Source organism: Lithobates pipiens, unplaced genomic scaffold (genome assembly GCF_037356315.1).
Source record: "Lithobates pipiens isolate NorthernLeopardFrog02 unplaced genomic scaffold, aLitPip1_a1.2 Scaffold_1, whole genome shotgun sequence".
Lineage (NCBI taxonomy): Eukaryota > Metazoa > Chordata > Amphibia > Anura > Ranidae > Lithobates > Lithobates pipiens.
Genome location: NW_027507685.1, coordinates 11,052,958 through 11,073,144, shown reverse-complemented (window position 1 = coordinate 11,073,144; position 20,187 = coordinate 11,052,958). Strand labels below are relative to the sequence as shown.

Genomic DNA, 20,187 nt, shown 5'->3' with positions numbered 1-20,187 from the left:
TCGAGGCTTGGCTTAGTTGTGACGCTATTTAATGTGATGGATCAGCATATCACCTGTACCCCAGGAGGATGTAAGTTTTTACGAAACATGTCTGGCTGTTTGTGCTGATACCACCACGCTTAGAATATTCCCTAGCACGGGTGTATATTTGTTCTTAATTTTAACCGTTTTTTTATGCATATATTTTTTATTTGTTAGAATCGGACCTATTCGGTCATACCTTTGGTCTGTTGTATATTAAAAAAATTTTTAATAAATTTGTCGACTGTTTAACGGTACGTTCACAATCGGAGTCCTTTTTGTTTTCCCCTTCCCCTCGGTCGTGGCCGGGAGGCCCGAGTGTCTTGTGTTTCACTACAGGTTTGCGCATTGAAAAACCTTGGCATCCGACGATTCGCTGGGGAGCTGTAGATAACTCCAGGCATACAGGGAGATCGGACAGCCACTTTGCCTTTCTATACGGTGACCGAGAGGAGAAGTAGGACGTACGACGGTTTCCGGAACTTTTCGATCTAGGCTGGCTACCTTCGAATGATCCGCATATATCCATGCGTTCAGTAGTACACCGGAATGGAATACACGCAAAAGAACCCTGCAGAGGGCTGTCTGCTCGCGCTAACGACTCTGCTGATTTGGAGTCCACCCATTGCAGTAAGAGTCAAACCTTTTTTCAGTTCTGGATGTGATAGTGGCAAAGCCAGGAAGATTACACTGAATTCGTAAAAAGGATTGATTTCCATATTCATTGGCTTCTCTTTGGAACTAAGAGTCCCTGATTACAAAGACTCCTTTTTTCTTGATTGAACTTCACACAGGATGTTTTTTTGATTTGTAATCTTTTTTGTGATTTGTATTAAGTTGCTCACTTCTATTTTCACGTATATTTAGAGCAACTTTATGTATAATTTTTTCTGATGACATAATCTGCCAAAGATTGTCTTGATAAATGGGGAGAATACCTCCCATTGCTCCTCTGTATCCAACTAGCTCACAAAATTCTACTCTACTATAAATGTTCTGATCATCCATGTGGCCATAGCCATGTGATGGTCAAATAACTGTGGCCTTAACCATGGTTAAGTACCTGAAGCCAGGTAGAGCAGCCGATGCAGCCAGTTAAGTTTTTACTAATTCATCATCTAAATGGATGACCTTCTTAAGTAATTGCTTACCATAGTATAACAATAATATGGTATTTAGTTAAAAGTTTGTCAGTTACATTGTGTATTTGCTTTTAAATAAAGTACTTTGTGAAGTGATATAACAATAATCAGCCCTTTATTACTGAGATAAGTTTACATAGAAACAAAGGCTCTGAACAACTATTTACTTCAATGATCAGCCTCTTGCTGCCTATTCAAAAATGATGTTTCGCTACAATTTTATAAAGCATAGCAAATACTAAGTAGGAATTAGGGGATAAAGACAGGGATAAAGATAAAGATTTCATATACACAGAATGTTTGTTATTTTATCTACTGAATGCTTTTTTTGCATTTGGGATTAATTTGTGTTCTTGTTTTATAGCAGTTCACTTGTTTGGTTTAACTTGGCAACTGCAACCAGTGGAGAGTGAGCTTTATGAGAATGGTGTCAGCAAAGGAAGCAGAGGAGAGGAATCCATGGATACCACGTATTCACCTCTTGGAGGAAAGATTTCTGAGAAAAAAGGTAAGCTTGTATACAGCCTGCACAATGCCAGTACAGCGTTAACAAATCCAATTATGTATGTGCATCAAAATGTAACAGGGTCATATACATCTAAATAGCACAGAATTGAAGAATGGGGTTTTAGTGTACTGTTTCCATCACCACACACAGTCACACATTGACAGTCACACATTGTGTTGATGATTTGGATCAAGGAGAAGAAGTTTCCATAGATGTCTGACATGCTCTCTACCGAACATTTCCTTACATTTTAGTTGTGCCACCTTTTCTTTGTCATACTTATGAGTGTCTCTGAACATTAGAAATATAGCAATTAACTGTATTTAGCTCCCACTTAGCTCCCAAATAGCAATTTGCTGTATCTTAAAAAGTACAAATTTTTTAAAACGTAGACATAGACGTAGAAGTTGGCACATCTTCCCGGTTTTGATTCAACAAAGGTTCTGCTGCAAATTTGCACATGTGGCATGAAATGGTATAATTGTCATGGGGTATCAAAGCCACGTGGTACACTGACAGCATATAGTTGGTTGTGAAGTTGTTTTTTGTTTGTTGTTTTTTTTACCATTAGCTGGATTTTTTTTTTTAACATAAGGAATGTTTATTGAAGTTATTATTAAACCTTGTACATGAGAACAATTGTTAACATGACATTAAATATTATCTTAACAGTATTTGTAATGTCACTTATGTTACTCTAGGGATAGCAACATGTGATATTACATTACTTCCAGTATAGTGTCTTAAACATCGGTAACTCATCCTCCAACTATAATCAACCTTAATTTGTGCATTTCATATGAAATTTTATCAATATCTATATAGGCTGTACCCCACTAGTATGTCTCTGGAGCTGGTAGAAAGGAAGAGTAGGAGGGAGGAAAGGGGTGTAAAGGCATGTATACGAAGGAGAGAGAGAAGGGAAGGAGGAGGGAGGGCAGGGAGGAGAGCGGAGAAGTGAGGGCAAAAGGGGGAGAGGAGAGAGAAGACACATCATGTTGCATATGCCAGATTTCTCCGTTTGCAATCCAAATGACAAAAACATGTTGTGTTCAGCCGCCATTCATATAGTGCTCATTACCACCCAGTTCTAGACATTGTATTAGCACCCAATTCTGATTCTTTTCTGGTTTACCAAAAAGGCTTTTTTCAAATAGTTTTAGAAGTAGACCATTTTGGCCAATAGTATATAAAATCGGGGAATTGCAGATGATAATATGATAATAATGATATGATAATGATAATATGATGATATATACAGCAGTGTTAGGCCCCTTTCACACGGACAATCAATTCAGAACTGCCTGTCAGTTTTTCAGTCGGTCCTGAACGGATGCTCCATAGAGGTCTATGGAGCGTCGGATGTCAGCGGTGAAACGTCCGCTGACATCTGACCCGCTTCGATCTGAAAAAGTGTGGCGGAGGAAAAAGCTATTTTTCCATCCGTCATCGGATCGGATCGCGTGACGACGGACACTGCGGTCTGTCATCATCCGATCTCCCATAGGGGAGAGCAGCGCCGTGACAGGTCTGTCCCTGCGCAGTGTGCAGAGACGGACCTGTCCTCTGCCTGCTCAGCGGAGATCGCTCCAGCGATCCCCGCTGAGCAAGCGGATATCCACGGGGCGGTTCAACACTGATCTGCCCCGTGTGAAAGGACCCTAAAATTGGCCAGCTGCAGGACAGTTTAAATCATGGACAATACACCTAACTAGTATATGCCTAACTTTATTTTATTTTGGGATGAGGGGTGTATTGAATGTGAGTGATATAATGTGAGGTGATTGAGCAGTAGGTGCACACTGTTCTTACACAAAGTTTTTTCTTCTTCAAAGAATGCAGCAATGTGTTGTGAAATATAGGGAGCACTAAAAACAGGTGGTTGGTAAAAAAATATATAAAAAAAACCCTGTCAACGTAAATATCAAAGAAACAATATGCCCCCCAAAAAAATAAAAACAACCAAAATATCCCTCCCTGAAACAAAAGCCAATTTTTAAGCCTTGGAGCAAAAAAAATTAATAAAAAATATTAAAAAGTAACTCCTGACCTCAAACCAACTGCAACATTAAATGAAAATGAAAAAAAAAAAAATATATATATATATATATATATATATATATATATATATATATATATATAACCCATAATTAACCCATTTGCTATATATAATTATTCAAAGTGCTGGTAATCGGAATTTTAGTACAGTTTCTATATGATGTTTTTCAGATTTCCCTAATGACACTAGGTCTTCTCTGTGAGGGGGTTGACCTATCCTAAAGCTTTTATTGGCCCTTTTAAGCTTGCTGGCCATAGTTTAAAGGTCATGCAGTACATTTTTGTTTTAAAAAAATTCTCTGAGCAAATCTGCACATAAAAGCTCTGGGACCTTGAATCTCAAAATTAGAGAATACACATCAAACCTATAATATTGAAGGGATTAGCACAGCACTCACAGACTTCCTTCCAGCATATTCTCTGAAAAATGACCAAGAAATCATAAATTCTGCCAGTGTATGTAAACTTATGAGCATAATTGTATATACAGTATCTCATAAAAGTGAGTACACCCCTCACATTTTTGTAAATATTTTATTCTAACTTTTCATGTGACAACACTGAAGAAATTACAATGTAAAGTAGTGAGTGTACAGCTTATTTAACAGTATAAATTTGCTGTCACTCAACACACAGCCATTCATGTCTAAACCGCTAGCAACAAAAGTGAGTACACTCCTAACTGAAAATGTCCAAATTGATCCCAATTAGCCATTTTCCCTCCCCGGTGTCATGTGACTCGTTAGTGGTACAACGTCTCAGGTGTGAATGGGGATCAGGTGTGTTAAATTTTGTGTTATTACTCTCACTCTCTCATACTGGTCACTGGAAGTTCAACATGGCACTTCATGGCAAAGAACTCTCTAAGGATCTGAAAAAAATAATTGTTGGTCTACATAAAGATGGCATAGGCTATAGGAAAATTGGTAAGACCCTGAAATTGAGCTGTAGCACATGGCCAAGACCATACAGCAGTTTAACAGGACAGATTCCACTCAGAACAGGCCTCTTCATGGTCGACCAAAGAAGTTGAGTGCATGTGCTCAGCGCCATATCCAGAGGTTATCTTTTGGAAATAGACGTATGAGTGCTGCCAGCATTGCTGCAGAGGTTGATGGGGTGGGGGGTCAGCCTGTCAGTGCTCAGACTGTACGCCACACATTGCATCAAATTTGTCTGCATGGCTGTCGTCCCAGAAGGAAGCTTCTTCTAAAGATGACACACAAGAAAGCCTGCAAATAGTCTGCTAAAGACAAACAGACTAAGGACATGGATTGCTGGAACCATGTCCTGTGATCTGATAAGACCAAGATAAACGTATTTGGTTCAGATGGTGTCAAGTGTGTGTGGCAGCAACCAAGTGAGGAGTACAAAGACAAGTCTGTCTTGCCTATAGTGAAGCATGGTGGGGGAAGTGTCATGGTCTAGGGCTGCATGAGTGCTGCCAGCACTGGGAGTAACAGTTCATTGAAGGAACCATGAATGCCACCGTGTATTGTGACATAATGACGCAGAGCATGATTCCCTCCCTTCAGAGACTGGGACTCAGGTCAGTATTCTAACATGATAACAACCCCAAACACACCTCCAAGTCGACCACTGCCTTGCTAAAGAAGCTGAGGGGTAAAGGTGATGGACAGGCCAAGCATGTCTCGACACCTAAACCTATTGAGTATCTGTGGGGCATCCCAAAACATCATCATGGAGGAGTGGAATGTGGACTTAAGGCAATGCTGGAAAATAATGGTGACCACACAAAATATTGATACTTTGGGCCCAATTTGGACATTTTCACTTAGCTGTGCACTCACTTTTGTTGCCAGAGGTTTAGACATTAATGGCTGTGTGTTGAGTTATTTTGAGGGGACAGCAAATTTACAATTTACAAAAATGTGAGGGGTGTACTCACTTTTGTGAGATACTGTATATATATGTTAGAAGGCTGGCTGTAGGCCAGCCTGTATTTGTGGGAGGAGTCGGAGACTATATAACCCTCCTCCTCTGTCAGGGCCAGGGTTGGGGTTTTCTAGGTGGAGGCACTGGCAGCCGGCGTTCATGGGGGGGGGAGGAGGAGGCCGGTCAATCTATCCTCCACTACGCTCCTCTCTTCGTCCCTGCCGGCTTCCAGGGGGGGGGGGGGTGATCCCGCTCAGCGTTTTCTTCCGGCATGGGAGGAGGGGAGAGTGTGTTCGGCTACCCCCAGCGCCTCTCTCTCCCCATGTGTATCGCTCCGTCAGCCTGTCCTCCATTTCTCCTGGTGTGGGGGAGAGGGGGGTGATCGGCCAGCTCCTCTCTCACTCATGGGCATTGTGCTGTCCGCCCACGTTCTCCTGTCTCTGCTTCTTTCTCTCCCCGCCCACCCTCTCCACAGGTACAGGGCTCCTCGTGGCTTTTCTCCCATTGGGGGAGAGGTGGGTCGGCTGGCTCCGACTGCTCCCTCCCAATTTGTGCCTTTTGCTCCGCTCGCCGATTCTCCTGGGGAGAGGAGGTAGCCGGCCGCCGCCGGCTCCCCTTCTCCCCTCGCAGGTACGGAGCGCCCGCTGTTTCTCCTCGTGGGGGGGGGGGGAGATGATTGGCCGCGCCGTCTCCCCCTCCCCCCTCGCATATGCAGTACACCTGCCGATTCTCCTTGCGGGGGGGAGGGGGGGTAGTCGGCCGCCCCCCCATACACACATATGTTGTACACCCGCCGATTTGGTTGTCCTTCACTCTCCCCTCCCTCAGCTCTCCGGCAGTCGGCTCGGTGTTCCTGCGGGGGGGGGGGGGGAGGAGCTGGGGCGGCCGATCGTCGATCACCCCCCCCCCTCGCCCCACACTGGAAGAAACATCCGCCTGCTATCATATCCCCATAGCTCCGTGGGGCTGGCATGCGGCCCGCCCGCTCTTCCCGGCGCTCAGGCCGGGGGAGCGGGGGGGGGGTGTTCGGCCATCCTTCCACCTTGCCATGTCCCCAGTCAGTTCCCAGCTCCACCTGGGCGCGCTCATGCCGGAGGCAGCGGGATGCGTCCTTCCTTCCTGGTGCATGGCTGCACTCTCCCTGCCCGCCCACTCCTCATGCGTCCAGCCATCGGCCGCGCCGGCTCTCTCCCCCCTCACAAAAAAATAAATAAAATGACAATGATGATGATCGGCCGATTCTCGGGGGGGGGGGGGTATTCGGCCCCTCACATATGCCGGGGGGAGGGGGGGTTGATCGGCCGTCCTTCGCCCACATTCTCCCCTCCTTCAGCTCTCCTGCGTGCAGTCCGCCCTTCCCACCGTTTTTTCCCGTGGGGGGGGGGGGGGGGGGTAATTGTAGCTTCCATCAGCAATTTTCTGTCATAGCATTCTGACATAGTGTTTTGCCAGCGTTTTCTGTTATAGCGTTTTTTCCAGCGGTTTCTGTCATAGCGTTCTGCCAGCGTTTTCCGTCATAGCGTTCTGCCAGCGTTTTCCGTCATATCATTCTGCCAGCGTTTTCTGTCATAGCGTTCTGCCAGCGTTTTCTGTCATAGCGTTCTGCCAGCGTTTCTGTCATAGCGTTCTGCCAGCGTTTTTTCTGTCACAGCGTTCTGCCAGCGTTTTTTCTGTCACAGCGTTCTGCCTGCAATTTTCTGTCACAGCGTTCTGCCTGCGATTTTCTGTCACAGCGTTCTGCCTGCGATTTTCTGTCACAGCGTTCTGCCTGCGATTTTCTGTCACAGCGGGCTATCCAGCATTTCTGTCACAACGTTCTGTCACAGCGTTCTGCCCTGCATTTTCTGCCCAGCATTTTCTGTCACAGCGTTCTGCCCAGCATTTTCTGTCACAGCGTTCTGCCCAGCATTTTTCTGTCACAGCGTTCTGCCCAGCATTTTTCTGTCACAGCGTTCTGCCCAGCATTTTTCTGTCACAGCGTTCTGCCCAGCATTTTTCTGTCACAGCGTTCTGCCCAGCATTTTCTGTCACAGCGTTCTGCCCAGCATTTTCTGTCACAGCGTTCTGCCCAGCATTTTCTGTCACAGCGTTCTGCCCAGCATTTTCTGTCACAGCGTTCTGCCCAGCATTTTCTGTCACAGCGTTCTGCCCAGCATTTTCTGTCACAGCGTTCTGCCCAGCATTTTCTGTCATAACATTCAGCCCAGCATTTTCTGTCATAACGTTCGGCCCAGCTTTCCTGTCATAGCGTTCTGTCAAGCATTTCGGTCACAGCGTTCTGTCCAGGTTTCGGTCATAGCATTCAGTCCAGGTTTTGTCACAGCATTCTGTTCAGCATTTTCTGTCATAGCGTTCGGCCCAGCATTTCTGTCATAGCGTTCCGTCTAGCTTTCCTGTCATAGCGTTCTGTCCAGCATTTCTGTCACAGCGTTCTGTCCAGGTTTCGGTCATAGCATTCAGTCCAGTTTTGTCACAGCGTTATGTTCAGCATTTTCTGTCATAGCGTTCGGCCCAGCATTTCTGTCATAAGCGTTCCATCTAGCTTTCCTGTCACAGCGTTCTGTCCAGGTTTCGGTCAGCATTCAGTCCAGTTTTTCTGTCACAGCGTTCTGTTCAGCATTTTCTGTCATAGTGTTCGGTCCAGCATTTCTGTCACAGCGTTCGGTCCAGCATTTCTGTCACAGCGTTCGGTCCAGCATTTCTGTCACAGCGTTCGGTCCAGCATTTCTGTCACAGCGTTCGTGTCACAGCGTTCGGTCCAGCATTTCTGTCACAGCGTTCGGTCCAGCATTCCTGTCACAGCATTCGATCTAGCTTTCCTGTCATAGCGTTCTGTCCAGGTTTTGGTTATAGCATTAGTCCAGTTTTCTGTCACAGCGTTCTGTTCAGCATTTTCTGTCATTACGTTCGGCTCAGCATTTTCTGTCATTACGTTCAGCCCAGCATTTTCTGTCATTACGTTCGGCCCAGCATTTTCTGTCATTACGTTCGGCCCAGCATTTTCTGTCATACGTTCGGCCCAGCATTTTCTGTCATACGTTCGGCCCAGCATTTTCTGTCATACGTTCGGCCCAGCATTTTCTGTCATACGTTCGGCCCAGCATTTTCTGTCATAATGTTCGGCCCAGCAATTCTGTCATAGCGATTGGTCCAGCATTCTCGGTCATAGCATTCTTTCTAGCTTTCCTGTCATAGCGTTCTGTCCAGGTTCGGTCACAGCATTTAGTCCAGTATTTCCGTCATAGCGTTCGGTCCAGTATTTCCGTCATAGCGTTCGGTCCAGTATTTCGGTCATAGCGCTCTGTCCAGCATGGCGGTCATAGTGGTTTGCCCCTGGGTTCCTGTCATATCATTCTGCCCGGCATGTCTGTCATAGTGTTCCGCCCCAGGTTATCTGTCAGTGTTCTGCCCCTGGAGTTCTGTCATAGCGTCCTGCCAGCATGTCTGTCATAGCGTTCTGCCCCGGGATTTCAGTCATTGTTCTACCAGGTTAACTTTTAGCATTTCTGTCATGGCATTGTCGTGACATTTTTCTGTCAGTATTTCTGTCAGAGTGTTTCTGTTCAGTGGTTCTGTCATGGTGTTTCAACCTCTGTGTTTGGCTTCAGAGTTCGCAGAAGGGCGTTCACTTATGACATATTCTGGTTAGGTTTGTCTGCATTCATTGTCATGTCTTATCGTATCTGTGTTCATGTTTGTACCGGGGTCAGTTAGCTAGGGCTCGCACATCGGGATCTGTCACGTCTACAGATCCATACGGGCTGAGGTTTCGTTATTAATGATTGTTGACCACAATCTTCTCGCCTGTATACCATACGTCATACGATGCATGTTCATTCACCACACCTGTACGTCTACCCACCACGGTCTGTGGGTACTCTAGGCCTGAGTTTCTGTTAATTACCTGTCTCTGCGCTGCAGGTTACTCGGGTTAACTCACTATTTCTCAACTCAAACACGGGGGGGGGGGGGTTCATCATTAGGTTCATTCATGCGCTGTGGTCTTGACTTTTCTGCCATGTTCTCATTCTTAGGTAGGCAGAGGGGCGTTGTTGTTGTTCTCATGTCTGGTTGTCTGTCTTTCCTTCTAGTTACGTTTTCAGGTTGGGCCGTCTTGGCATCCATACCAATATCAACCATGCCTGCACTCACGTACAGATGTCTTTTCGCCACTGGGCGCACCCTCAGGTTGGAAGCAGACAACAATTTTCTTTAGTGGACATCCTGTTGCATAGAGGCCCTGGTTACCGCCCTGGGATTCATACTCTCAGGGTATGTCCAAGCCACGGTCCTTAGGTGGTAGGTTGGGCGACGTCGTCACCATTCTGGATTCCACTCTCAGCTCCGATCTCTTGTCTAGGAGGTTGCCTGGAGTACTGCTCAGGGACATCGGTCCAGTCATCTTTGCTCCTCCCCGGTTTGTTCCAGGTGGGGAGGGGGGTGCTTTAGTCACTTTGGGCATGGCTGGTTCATGCTATGGGACTTATTCCCCTGGGTTGGAGTCTGTTTCTCCTTCCTCGGTTCAGGATTCGGTCTCGGTTGGGAGGTCTCGGGCAGTAGCATGACCTGCTCACATCCGGTGGGACCAGTTTGTCTTGGTGTCGCCATGTTGATGATGCTTGCCATGGCATCTACTCCATCACATCCATCAGGCAGCCAGGTTTCCTCTCCTATCACTGGTATTTTTGCCACTCACCCTCTCACATCCTCTTACCAGGTATGGGAAGGGGTGTTTTCACGGTGCTTCTTCTGGTGTGTTGTAGGGGTTCTTCGGGTCAGCCCTTGCTCTCTTTTCCCCACGTATCCTCTCATTCATAGCAGTTCATTCTCATGTCCGGGTCACCTTGGGCATCAGGCTCATCCTATCCTTCACGGGACGTTCAATTGGGTTTGCGTAGCTTGCAGGCTCTAAGGAGGTTCCTTCTCATCTCCAGGTCTGGAGTCGATGGGTTCTACTCTCACAGCGGATACTTACCGGTTACTTACGGTTGGCGTTTGGGCATACGTCATTTTAGGGATGGGATCTCTACCTTCCCTCTCCCACCTAAACTGGTGTCTTTTTGCCCTCTTTTCAGGCATACTGACCATCCAGGCCATGGCACACCTCAGGCCTTGTTTCTTAAGTAATATTGCATTTCCCACTTGAAGACTCCGATTACAAGTTAGAAGGCTGGCTGTAGGCCAGCCTGTATTTGTGGGAGGAGTCGGAGACTATATAACCCTCCTCCTCTGTCAGGGCCAGGGTTGGGGTTTTCTAGGTGCCCACCCACCCGTTTCCCCCAGGTTATTCACTCATACTCATAGTATTTTTCTTATTCTTACATTCAGGGTATGCCCTCTTTTCAGGCATACTGACCATCCAGGCCATGGCACACCTCAGGCCTTGTTTCTTAAGTAATATTGCATTTCCCACTTGAAGACTCCGATTACAAATAAAATGTGGGAGCATGAATTTGTTCAAAATTGCCCAAAATGTCTGGGTATGCTAACACCTTAACAGTTTCCTTCACTGGAACTAAGGGGCCAAGCCCAGACCCTGAAAAACAACTCCACACCATAAATGACTTGGACCAGAGCACAAAGCAAGGTCCATAGAGACATGGTCAACTTCCTCTACCCCAAACTTGCTCATCCATGTCTTTATGGACCTTGCTTTGTGCACTGGTCCAAATCATTTGGTGGAGGGGGGATTGTGTGGGGTCGTTTTTCAAGGGTTGGGCTTAGCCTCTTAGTTCCAGTGAAGGAAACTCTTAAGACATCAACATACCAAGACATTTTGGATAATTTCATGCTCCCAACTTTGTGGGAACAGTTTGGGGGTGGACCCCTTTCTGTTCCAACATGACTGTGCACTAGTGCACAAAGCAAGTTCCATAAAGACCATGGATGAGAGAGACTGGGGTGGAGGAACCTGACTGGCCTGCACAGAGTCTTGACCGCAACCCGATAGAACACCTTTGGAATAAATGAAAGCAGAGCCTGTGAGCCAGACCTTCTTGTCCAACCTGACCTTGCCTGACCTCACAAATGCGCTTCTGGAAAAATGGTCAAACATTCCAATAGACACACTCCTAAACCTTGTGGATAGCCTTCCCAGAAGTGTTGAAGCTGTTATAGCTGCAAAGGGTGGGCCAACTCAATATTAAACCCTACGGACTAAGACAAGGATGCCATTAAAGTCCATGTGCGTGTAAAGGCAGGTGTCCCAATACTTTTGACAACATAGTGTGTGTGTGTGTGTGTGTGTGTGTGTGTGTGTGTGTGTGTGTGTGTGTGTGTGTGTGTGTGTGTGTGTGTGTGTGTGTGTGTGTGTGTGTGTGTGTGTGTGTGTGTGTGTGTGTGTGTGTGTGTATATATATATATATATACTGTATATACAGTACATATTTATTTTTACAAACTGCATTGATAGCAGCAAGCTGATCTGTTTTAGATGTATATCTAGAAAATCATTGAAAACATTAATCCTTTTACAGAATCAGATATTTCTGTTCAATGTGTTTTTTACAGAGCAATTCCATACCGAGACAAACTAGCAATCTTATATCAAAATATGTTGGTTAATACCCATATACATTACTCTAGCCAATATTGTAATTGGTTTGTTAATGAAGTTTTTAATAGAAATGTAGACTAGAGCATATCAAGTTTCCAGAGAAAACCATGGTGAACTTTTCAGAAGACCCAACAAGATCCTATCATGTGAAATCTCAGTAAATTATGAGTTTAGTGTAACAAACACCAAGCAGGAAGGGTAATCAAGATATAGTTTAACGATGCCTCTTGCCTGAGAATATTGATTTCAGCAGAGTGTAGTATTACACCATTATAAAGTTGGAAGAAATAACTTTCTCCTGCAAATCCATTCAAATAAAGCAAATTTATTAGCATAAAAAATTGAGTTTTAGTCTGTTTGGTGCTGTATAGCTACACTATAATCAGTTAAATGCACGTGAGATCAAAGGGAAAATATGTTTTATTTGATTTAACTAGGCCATAATGTTTTTAGAGCACATTGAATTTAATTGCTCTTTCTTGCACCATAATTCCACCAATAGGAGACATATGTGAAATCTAAGAGCCCCTTCAATTTAGCAGAACTCCAGGTCTTCACTGAATGATGTTACAGATTGATACATAACAACACACCAGCTAACAATCTAGGTTTGCCTCCTATACACCTGGTCAGACTTTGGAGATTTGGGAAGCCATTTCCTCAGCCTCCTGTCCCATTTGGCAGATACTGTAGATCGGGTTGTTTGATTACTGGTTGGAGTATCACATACCTGGTGCTGAGGGCCAATGGAGAGAGAGGGCTTCCCCTGCAGCTAAGTTCCAGACCCCTCTAAGGGTGGAAACAAGAGAGATCGGGCCTAAAGTAGCATGGGTCACCTGTTGGACTGTGTGCAGGAGGTTTCAGAGTACAGCTGGTGGGCTGGTATAGAATCAGCACACAGGTGGCACCCTTAAGGTGTTGCAGGACTTGGATAATACTGATACGGGAACGTGGTCAGAAGAAAGCTTAGGTCAGAAGCCAGTTGGGTATCAGAACAGACGTGGTCAGGTGAATAGCCAAGGTCAAACACAGGAAGCAAGCAGGAGACAGGTCAAGGACAAGATGGGTTGGTAACAAGAGACACATTAACAGGAATATCACGGAGATAAAAACTGTTCTTTCTGCCTGGAAACTGGAGATTGTCCATAGCAACCAAAACTGTCCCTTTACATCAAAAATGGTTTTAGACCAGCTAGAAAACAGTGATAATTAATTGGAATCACTCGCAGAATTGAACGATAGCGATTTGTGGGGAGATACTTTCTGCAACTGAGCAAATTTCAGTGTTTTTGATTTGATTACATTATTGAATCATTTTTATTATTATTATATTATTATTTGGTATAATTATTTATAGTTATTTATTATATTATAATTTATGATTTCATTTTTCAAACTTTATCATACCCGGGATGTCTGCTAGACTCTGGTTTGGACAGATTTAAGTGAGTTATTCCTAAGAATTACAGGACTACAATATAAAACGCATGCAGAATAGTTGTACCTCTTTCAACACCTAAAATCTGAAATAATCATACCACCAGGGAGGTTAATGGAATCTGCAATGGGGGTTATTTACGAAAGGCAAATCCACTTTGCACTGAAAGTGCACTTGGAAGTGCAGTCGCTCTAAATCTAAGGGGTAGATGTGAAATGAGGGGAAGCTCTGCTGATTTTATCATCCAATCATGTGCAAGCTAAAATGCTGTTTTTTATTTTCCTTGCATGTCCCCCTCAGATCTACAGCGACTGCACTTCCAAGTGCACTTTCAGTGCAAAGTGGAGTTGCATTTAGTAAATAACCCCCATTGTCTCTCAATGTGTTTTGTGTGTGCTGAACAATACAAGTTCTTTCACAGTTTGATACCCCATTAAACTGTAGACGTTAGTTCATTTTCATATTTTATGCAATGTTCTCGATATAAAAACACCTAATAAATGTGAAGTTAATATCTGTTTACCAGCTTGCAGCTCTAGTCCTAAGAGAAGCATAACCTACAAAGAATATAAGAGCACACTAATCCAAGCTTTGTCACAGGACCAATAACATCTGTATGAGGCCTATCCCAAGAAAAAATTCATTTTGCAACTTTATCAATCCATGTTTCTGTTGCTGCTTATCTTCCTACAAAATCACAGTACATATAACAGCACCACATATTCCTAAAATCCAAACAGGATTTGTTTAAATAATAGATCTTAATGATTGAATTGCAAAGTGTGTTATAACGTGCAGCAAAGAGTTTTTCTTGTCTGTGAATGGATATTCAACTTCATTGTTTTTTTTTTTTTGCTTTTGTTTTTTATTTTCATCGCGCACTTCAGAAAGCGGACTCCAGTATTGAGATTTGTGAACCTGTGTTCAACCGTTTCCGGACCATCCGCCGCAGTTATACTGCAGCAGGTTGGCTCCCCTGTACAAGCCATTGTATTTATTATAGCAAAAAGTAAAAGCTATTGGGGGTTATTTACAAAAGGCAAATCCACTGCAAGTGCATTTGGAAGTGCAGTCGTTCTAAATCTGAGGGGTAGATCTGAAATGAGGGGAAGCTCTGCTGATTTTATCTTCCAATTATGTGCAAGCTAAAATGTAGATTCCTAGTTCCTTGCATGTCCCCCTCGTATCTACAGCGACTTTACTTCCAAGTGCACTTGCAGTGCAAAGTGGATTTACCTTTAGTAAATAACCCCCAATGTGTTTTTTTTTTTCAAAATTTCGCTCTTCTTTTGTATATAGCACAAAAAAATGAAAACCGCAGAGGTGATCAAATACCACCAAAAGAAAGCTTTATTTGTGGGAAAATAGGACATCAATTTTGTTTGGGTACAGCGTCACACGACTGTGCAATTGTCAGTTAAAGGGACACAGTGCCGTATGGCAACAAATGACCTGGTCATTAACCTCCCTGGCGGTATGATTAGTTCTGGTTTTATGTGTATCTATATGCTTCTGCGCTCTATGGGAAATAGAAGAGGGAGGTAAAAAAGAAGCAGCAATCACTGTATGAGTTAACTCTCAGTATTGTAGACTTAAGATAAAGTGGGGGCGTGTGCGCTACCTTAAAAACCAAATAATATGAGAGAATAATAAATAAATAAAAGATATAATAAAAAACACCCTAATACTAACAGAGTGTAAATACAAGTGTACTTGTAAACAATAACAGGTAATTATGTATTATGAAGAAAGTGCATCCGTGCATTACTAAATAAAAAGTGACTCAGTGCATACCTCAAGTGAAGTTTGCTACATGCAAAAAAAACGCATATATACAAAAAACGTGTAAAGATAAAGTGTCTAAATAGCATAAAAATGTTCCAATCAGGAATCCGGTAGCAACAGGTAAGTGAATTGTACAAAAATGGCAACAAATATAATGAAATATAATAAAATTATAAAAATGAATCAAAGTGACATCAGTGAATCACTCTAGAGTGTCCCATACAAGATGCAATCGTGCAACTCAGATGATCACAATCCAAAATGATAAAGTGCAATGTGCCAAAACGACAATCCTCTGGTGATGATCCGTGCCAGTGATGCTAACGCTAGGTAATTACCTCACCGCTGCAAGGTAAGCAGCGAAAAAAAACAGGGCAACCAGATGGCAGGGGATAATCCAGGGGATGGCTGCACAGCAAGCTCTTGGAGATAACACAAATTCCTCCAACTTCCTCGTCAGTGATAGGTGGCAAACAAGCTCAAGGGGATAAACCAGAGAGATCCACCATGGTGTAGTAGTTCAAACATTAAGTTTTTATTAAAAATAAATATCTACTCACAGGGGAAGTGGGGTAATACACAGTGAACAACAGACCGCCGAGCGCCTTGCTCGGATGTAAACGTCACTTCCGGGTTCCTACGCGTTACGTCATCAATAGGATTTCAACTGGGATTATTATATCTTTTATTTATTTATTATTCTCTCATATTATTTGGTTTTTAAGGTAGCGCACACACCCCCACTTTATCTTAGTTCTGGTTTTAGGTGCTGAAAGCGGTACAATTATTTTGCATGGAAATTTGGCGTTTTATATTGTAGGCCTGCAATTCTTAGGAATAACTCTCTTAAATCTGTTCAAACCAGAGTCTAGCAGAGATCCCGGGTATGATAAAGTTTATAATATAATAAATAATAATAAAAATTATTCAATAATGTAATCAAATCCAAAAAGACTTAAATTTGCTCATTTGCAGAATTGTCACTGTCATTAGATTTAGTGTTTGATGATGAATTTCCCCACAAATTGCTATCGCTCAATTCTGCAAGTGATTCTAATTTATTATCCCTGTTTTCTAGTTGGTATAAAATCACTTTTGACATAAAGGGATACTTTTTGGTTGCTATGGGCAAACTCCAAATTCCAGGCAGAAAAAACTATTTATAACATAAAAGTGCATGCAGGGCACTGGACAGACCACTAGGGACAAAGGGGATGTGTAATTTTTTTTATACAGCACTGTAATCTGTAAGATTACAGTACTGTGTGTGTTTTGTGTGTTTTTACTTTTTTTTAATTTGGCGCCGATCTCCACTCCCGTGCGCTGCAACGTCGCAGGGAACGGAGCTCGGCGGCATTCGGGCACTGTGTGAATCGAGCGGAGGAGCTTAATCACACAGTGCAGAGGATATCGCTGGATCCAGGGGACAAGGTAAGTAACCTCTTCCAGTATCCAGCGATGCGATCCCGAGTCTGGCTCGGGGCTACTGCTTATGGTACTAAGATCCCAACCCGAGCCAGACTCGAGATTACCGCTAGGGAGGTTAACCTCCCTGGTGGTATGATTATGTCGGATTTTAGGTGCTGAAAGCGGTACAATTATTTTGCATGGAAATTTGGCATTTTATATTGTAGTCCTGTAATTCTTAGAAATAATTCACTTAAATCCATCCAAACAAGAGTCTAATAAACATCCCGGGTATGATAAAATATGAAATCATAAATTATAATATATATATAATATAATAAAATAAATAACTATAGATAATTATAACAAATAATTAAATAATAATATAATAATAATAAAAAAATATTCAATAATGTAATCAAATCAAAAACAGTGAAATTTGCTCAGTTGCAGAATTGTCACTGTCATTACTTTTAGTGTTTGATGACGAATTTCCCCACAAATTACTATCGCTCAATTCTGTGAGTGATTCTGTTTCAATATTTTTATTGAAAAGTTTAACAAACAGAAATAAACAAGAGACTGCAATCTGCTCCTTGTGCGCCCTCGCAGGGGGCTACAAAGCATGAATGTATAACCAAAGGGCCAGCCAGCACATTATACTCATAATAAACAGAAGAAAAAAAAAAGGAGGGAATATGCGTAGGGGATGGTATCGAGACTGGTTCCAGGACCAGGCAACTCGTTCCCTCGTCGTGTCCAGAGCTGCGAGTGATTCTAATTTATTATCGCTGTTGTCTAGCTGGTCTATAACCACTTTTAATGTACCGTATATACTCGAGTATAGGCCGACCCGAATATAAGCCGAGGCCCCCAATTTACCCCCAAAAAAACTGGCAAACTTATTGACTCGTGTATAAGCCGAGGGTGAGACATGCCTGTCCATCCCTGTGTGTGTGTCCGTCCATCCCTGTGTGTCCGTCCATCCCTGTGTGTCCGTCCATCCCTGTGTGTCCGTCCATCCATCCCTGTGTGTGTGTGTGTCCATCCATCCATCCATCCCTGTGTGTGTGTGTCTCCATCCATCCATCCATCCATCCCTGTGTGTGTGTGTCTCCATCCATCCATCCATCCATCCCTGTGTGTGTGTGTCTCCATCCATCCATCCATCCCTGTGTGTGTCTCCATCCGTGTGTGTGTGTGTGTGTGTGTGTGTGTGTGTGTGTGTGTGTGTGTGTGTCCAGCCTACCTTTGTCCCGAGCCTCCGTCCCGTGCCTTGCCTCCTTGCCTCCGTCCCGTGCCGTGCCTTGCCTCCTTGCATCCGTCCCGTATCATGCCTTGCCCCCGTCCCGTCCCGTGCCGTGCCGTCCCGTGCCCTCTTCGTCGGCGGCCATTGTAAAGTTCAAAAGCTGCGCCGCCGCCTTCGCCTGTGATAGGCGGAACACTGAATTTCCCAGCAGCCTGTGTTCCGCCTATCACAGACGTCGTATCATCCTCGTCCGTAGTACGAGGATGATACGATGTCCGTGATAGGCGGAACACAGGCTGCTGGGAAATTCAGTGTTCCGCCTATCACAGGCGAAGGCGGAGCCGGAGGCGCGGCTTTTGAATAGAATGGCCGCTGTCTGTCTGCTCGACACGCTGATCGAGCGGGCAGACAGCGATGACTCGAGTATAAGCCGAGGGGGGCACTTTCAGCCTCAAAAAAGAGGCTGAAAATCTCGGCTTATACTCGAGTATATACGGTAAACTGACATTTTTTGGTCGCTATGGACAATCTCCAGTTTCCTGGCATGAAGAACAGTATTTATAATATAAAACTTCATGCAGGACACTGGACAAACCACTAGGGACAAAGGGGATGTGTAATTATTTGATACAGTACTGTTATCTGTAAGATTACAGTATACTGCATCTATACTGTGTTTTTTACTTTTTTGAATTTGGCGCCAAACTCCGTCCCCGTGCGTCGCAACTCTCGCAGGGAATGGAGCTTTGTGCTGTCTCAGACCGAGCGAGACACGGTGGTTTGCAAGGTCACAGTGCGGGGAGACATCGCTGGATCTAGGGGACAAGGTAAGTAACCCCCTCCATGTATCCAGTGATGCGATCCCGAGTCTGGCTCGGGGTTACCGGCTTATGGTAATGAAATCTTATCCCGTGCCAGACTCGGGAATACTGCCAAGGAGGCCACGCAGCCATATCTTCTGGGGCTGAAGTGGTTAAAGTTTTGCCATGTTTGCTCTCCTGTTTGATTTTTTTCTATTATTTTATGTTATGTAAAATGCAGCTGAATAAGTGATGCTCTCACTGCTGTAAAGCTGGAGGGCTGAGAATGCAAAATGTGGAGGAGTACGAGACAGAAAGATATTGCCATAAAAAGTGTGAAAGAATATAAACATTTTATCAACGTCTACCAAACATTAAAATAGGCGGTTTGAATGAATTTGCCTGTTAATCAGATTTGTGGAAAAACGAGTTACTTTTGTAAAATAAACCATACGTCTCTACTTTATAAATAGAGCTACTTACCCTAACAGGCATAAGGTCTGTTAGGGTAAGTGAAGGGCTTGTTAAATTAGCTAAGGTCAGCTTGAGATCTGTTTACTTTTATTCATCCATATAAGTCAGTGCCAATTTATGACAAACAAATAGGTAACAAATATCAGAAGCATGGTAAATGCATCTTAAATCCACCTCAAATGCTCATGTGCACTGACTCAAGTGTTCTCATTTGGATGAGAACACTTATTGATGTATCCTTATAAGTGTTATCATCTAAATGTTCAGCACACTGAATTTACTATCGCATGATCTCAAAATGATTTCCTTTTCCCATTAAATAGTTACATGTATGTGTGCGTAGCTGTTTATAATGGTATTGCAATAGCTGATGCAAACATCCTCTGGCTTTGCCAGCAAAAACATCAGAGTGCTATAGGAAGAGAAGTTGTAGATACAATCAGGACCGAGTTCTGAGGCACCTAAAGAGATTGCCTAGACGTATACAAATCTCTATTACCTATTACCTTCACCTTCAGTAAACATACTTATAAATCACTTTCCCTGAAGAAGAGGGGACATACTATTCAAGGTGTTGGGTGCCAAGGAAGCATGTAAACAATGGTTATGATAGCTGAAGATTTTTGGTACAGGAGGTAGTTTGGATAAAAGCAGCAAAGGTTGTTAGAGGAATTGAATGTTACATAGTTAGTAAGGTTGAATAAAAACACCAGTCCATCTAGTTCAACCTGTGTGTGTGCATTATGTCTCAACCACTTCCCATATCCCTGTATATTGTGTTCAATAAGATGCCCATCTAAGATTTTTTTTAAATTAGCGGCATTACACGCTGAAGCCACCAATTGTGGAAGGG

At 43.7% G+C, this 20,187-nt stretch overlaps 1 protein-coding gene across 5 annotated transcripts in view; it reads left to right on the top strand.

Moving 5' to 3' along the window:
* Window positions 1–20,187, top strand: part of TENM1 (teneurin transmembrane protein 1) — a 912,904-nt gene that overhangs the window by 491,372 nt on the left and 401,345 nt on the right. For 4 of the 5 annotated variants that reach the window (XM_077478732.1, XM_077478724.1, XM_077478714.1 and 1 more), the window contains one exon: window positions 1,528–1,671. In XM_077478732.1, the coding sequence (XP_077334858.1) occupies window positions 1,528–1,671 (144 nt within the window). The remainder of the gene's footprint in view (window positions 1–1,527; window positions 1,672–20,187) is intronic. The other variant, XM_077478705.1, reaches the window with a different exon arrangement.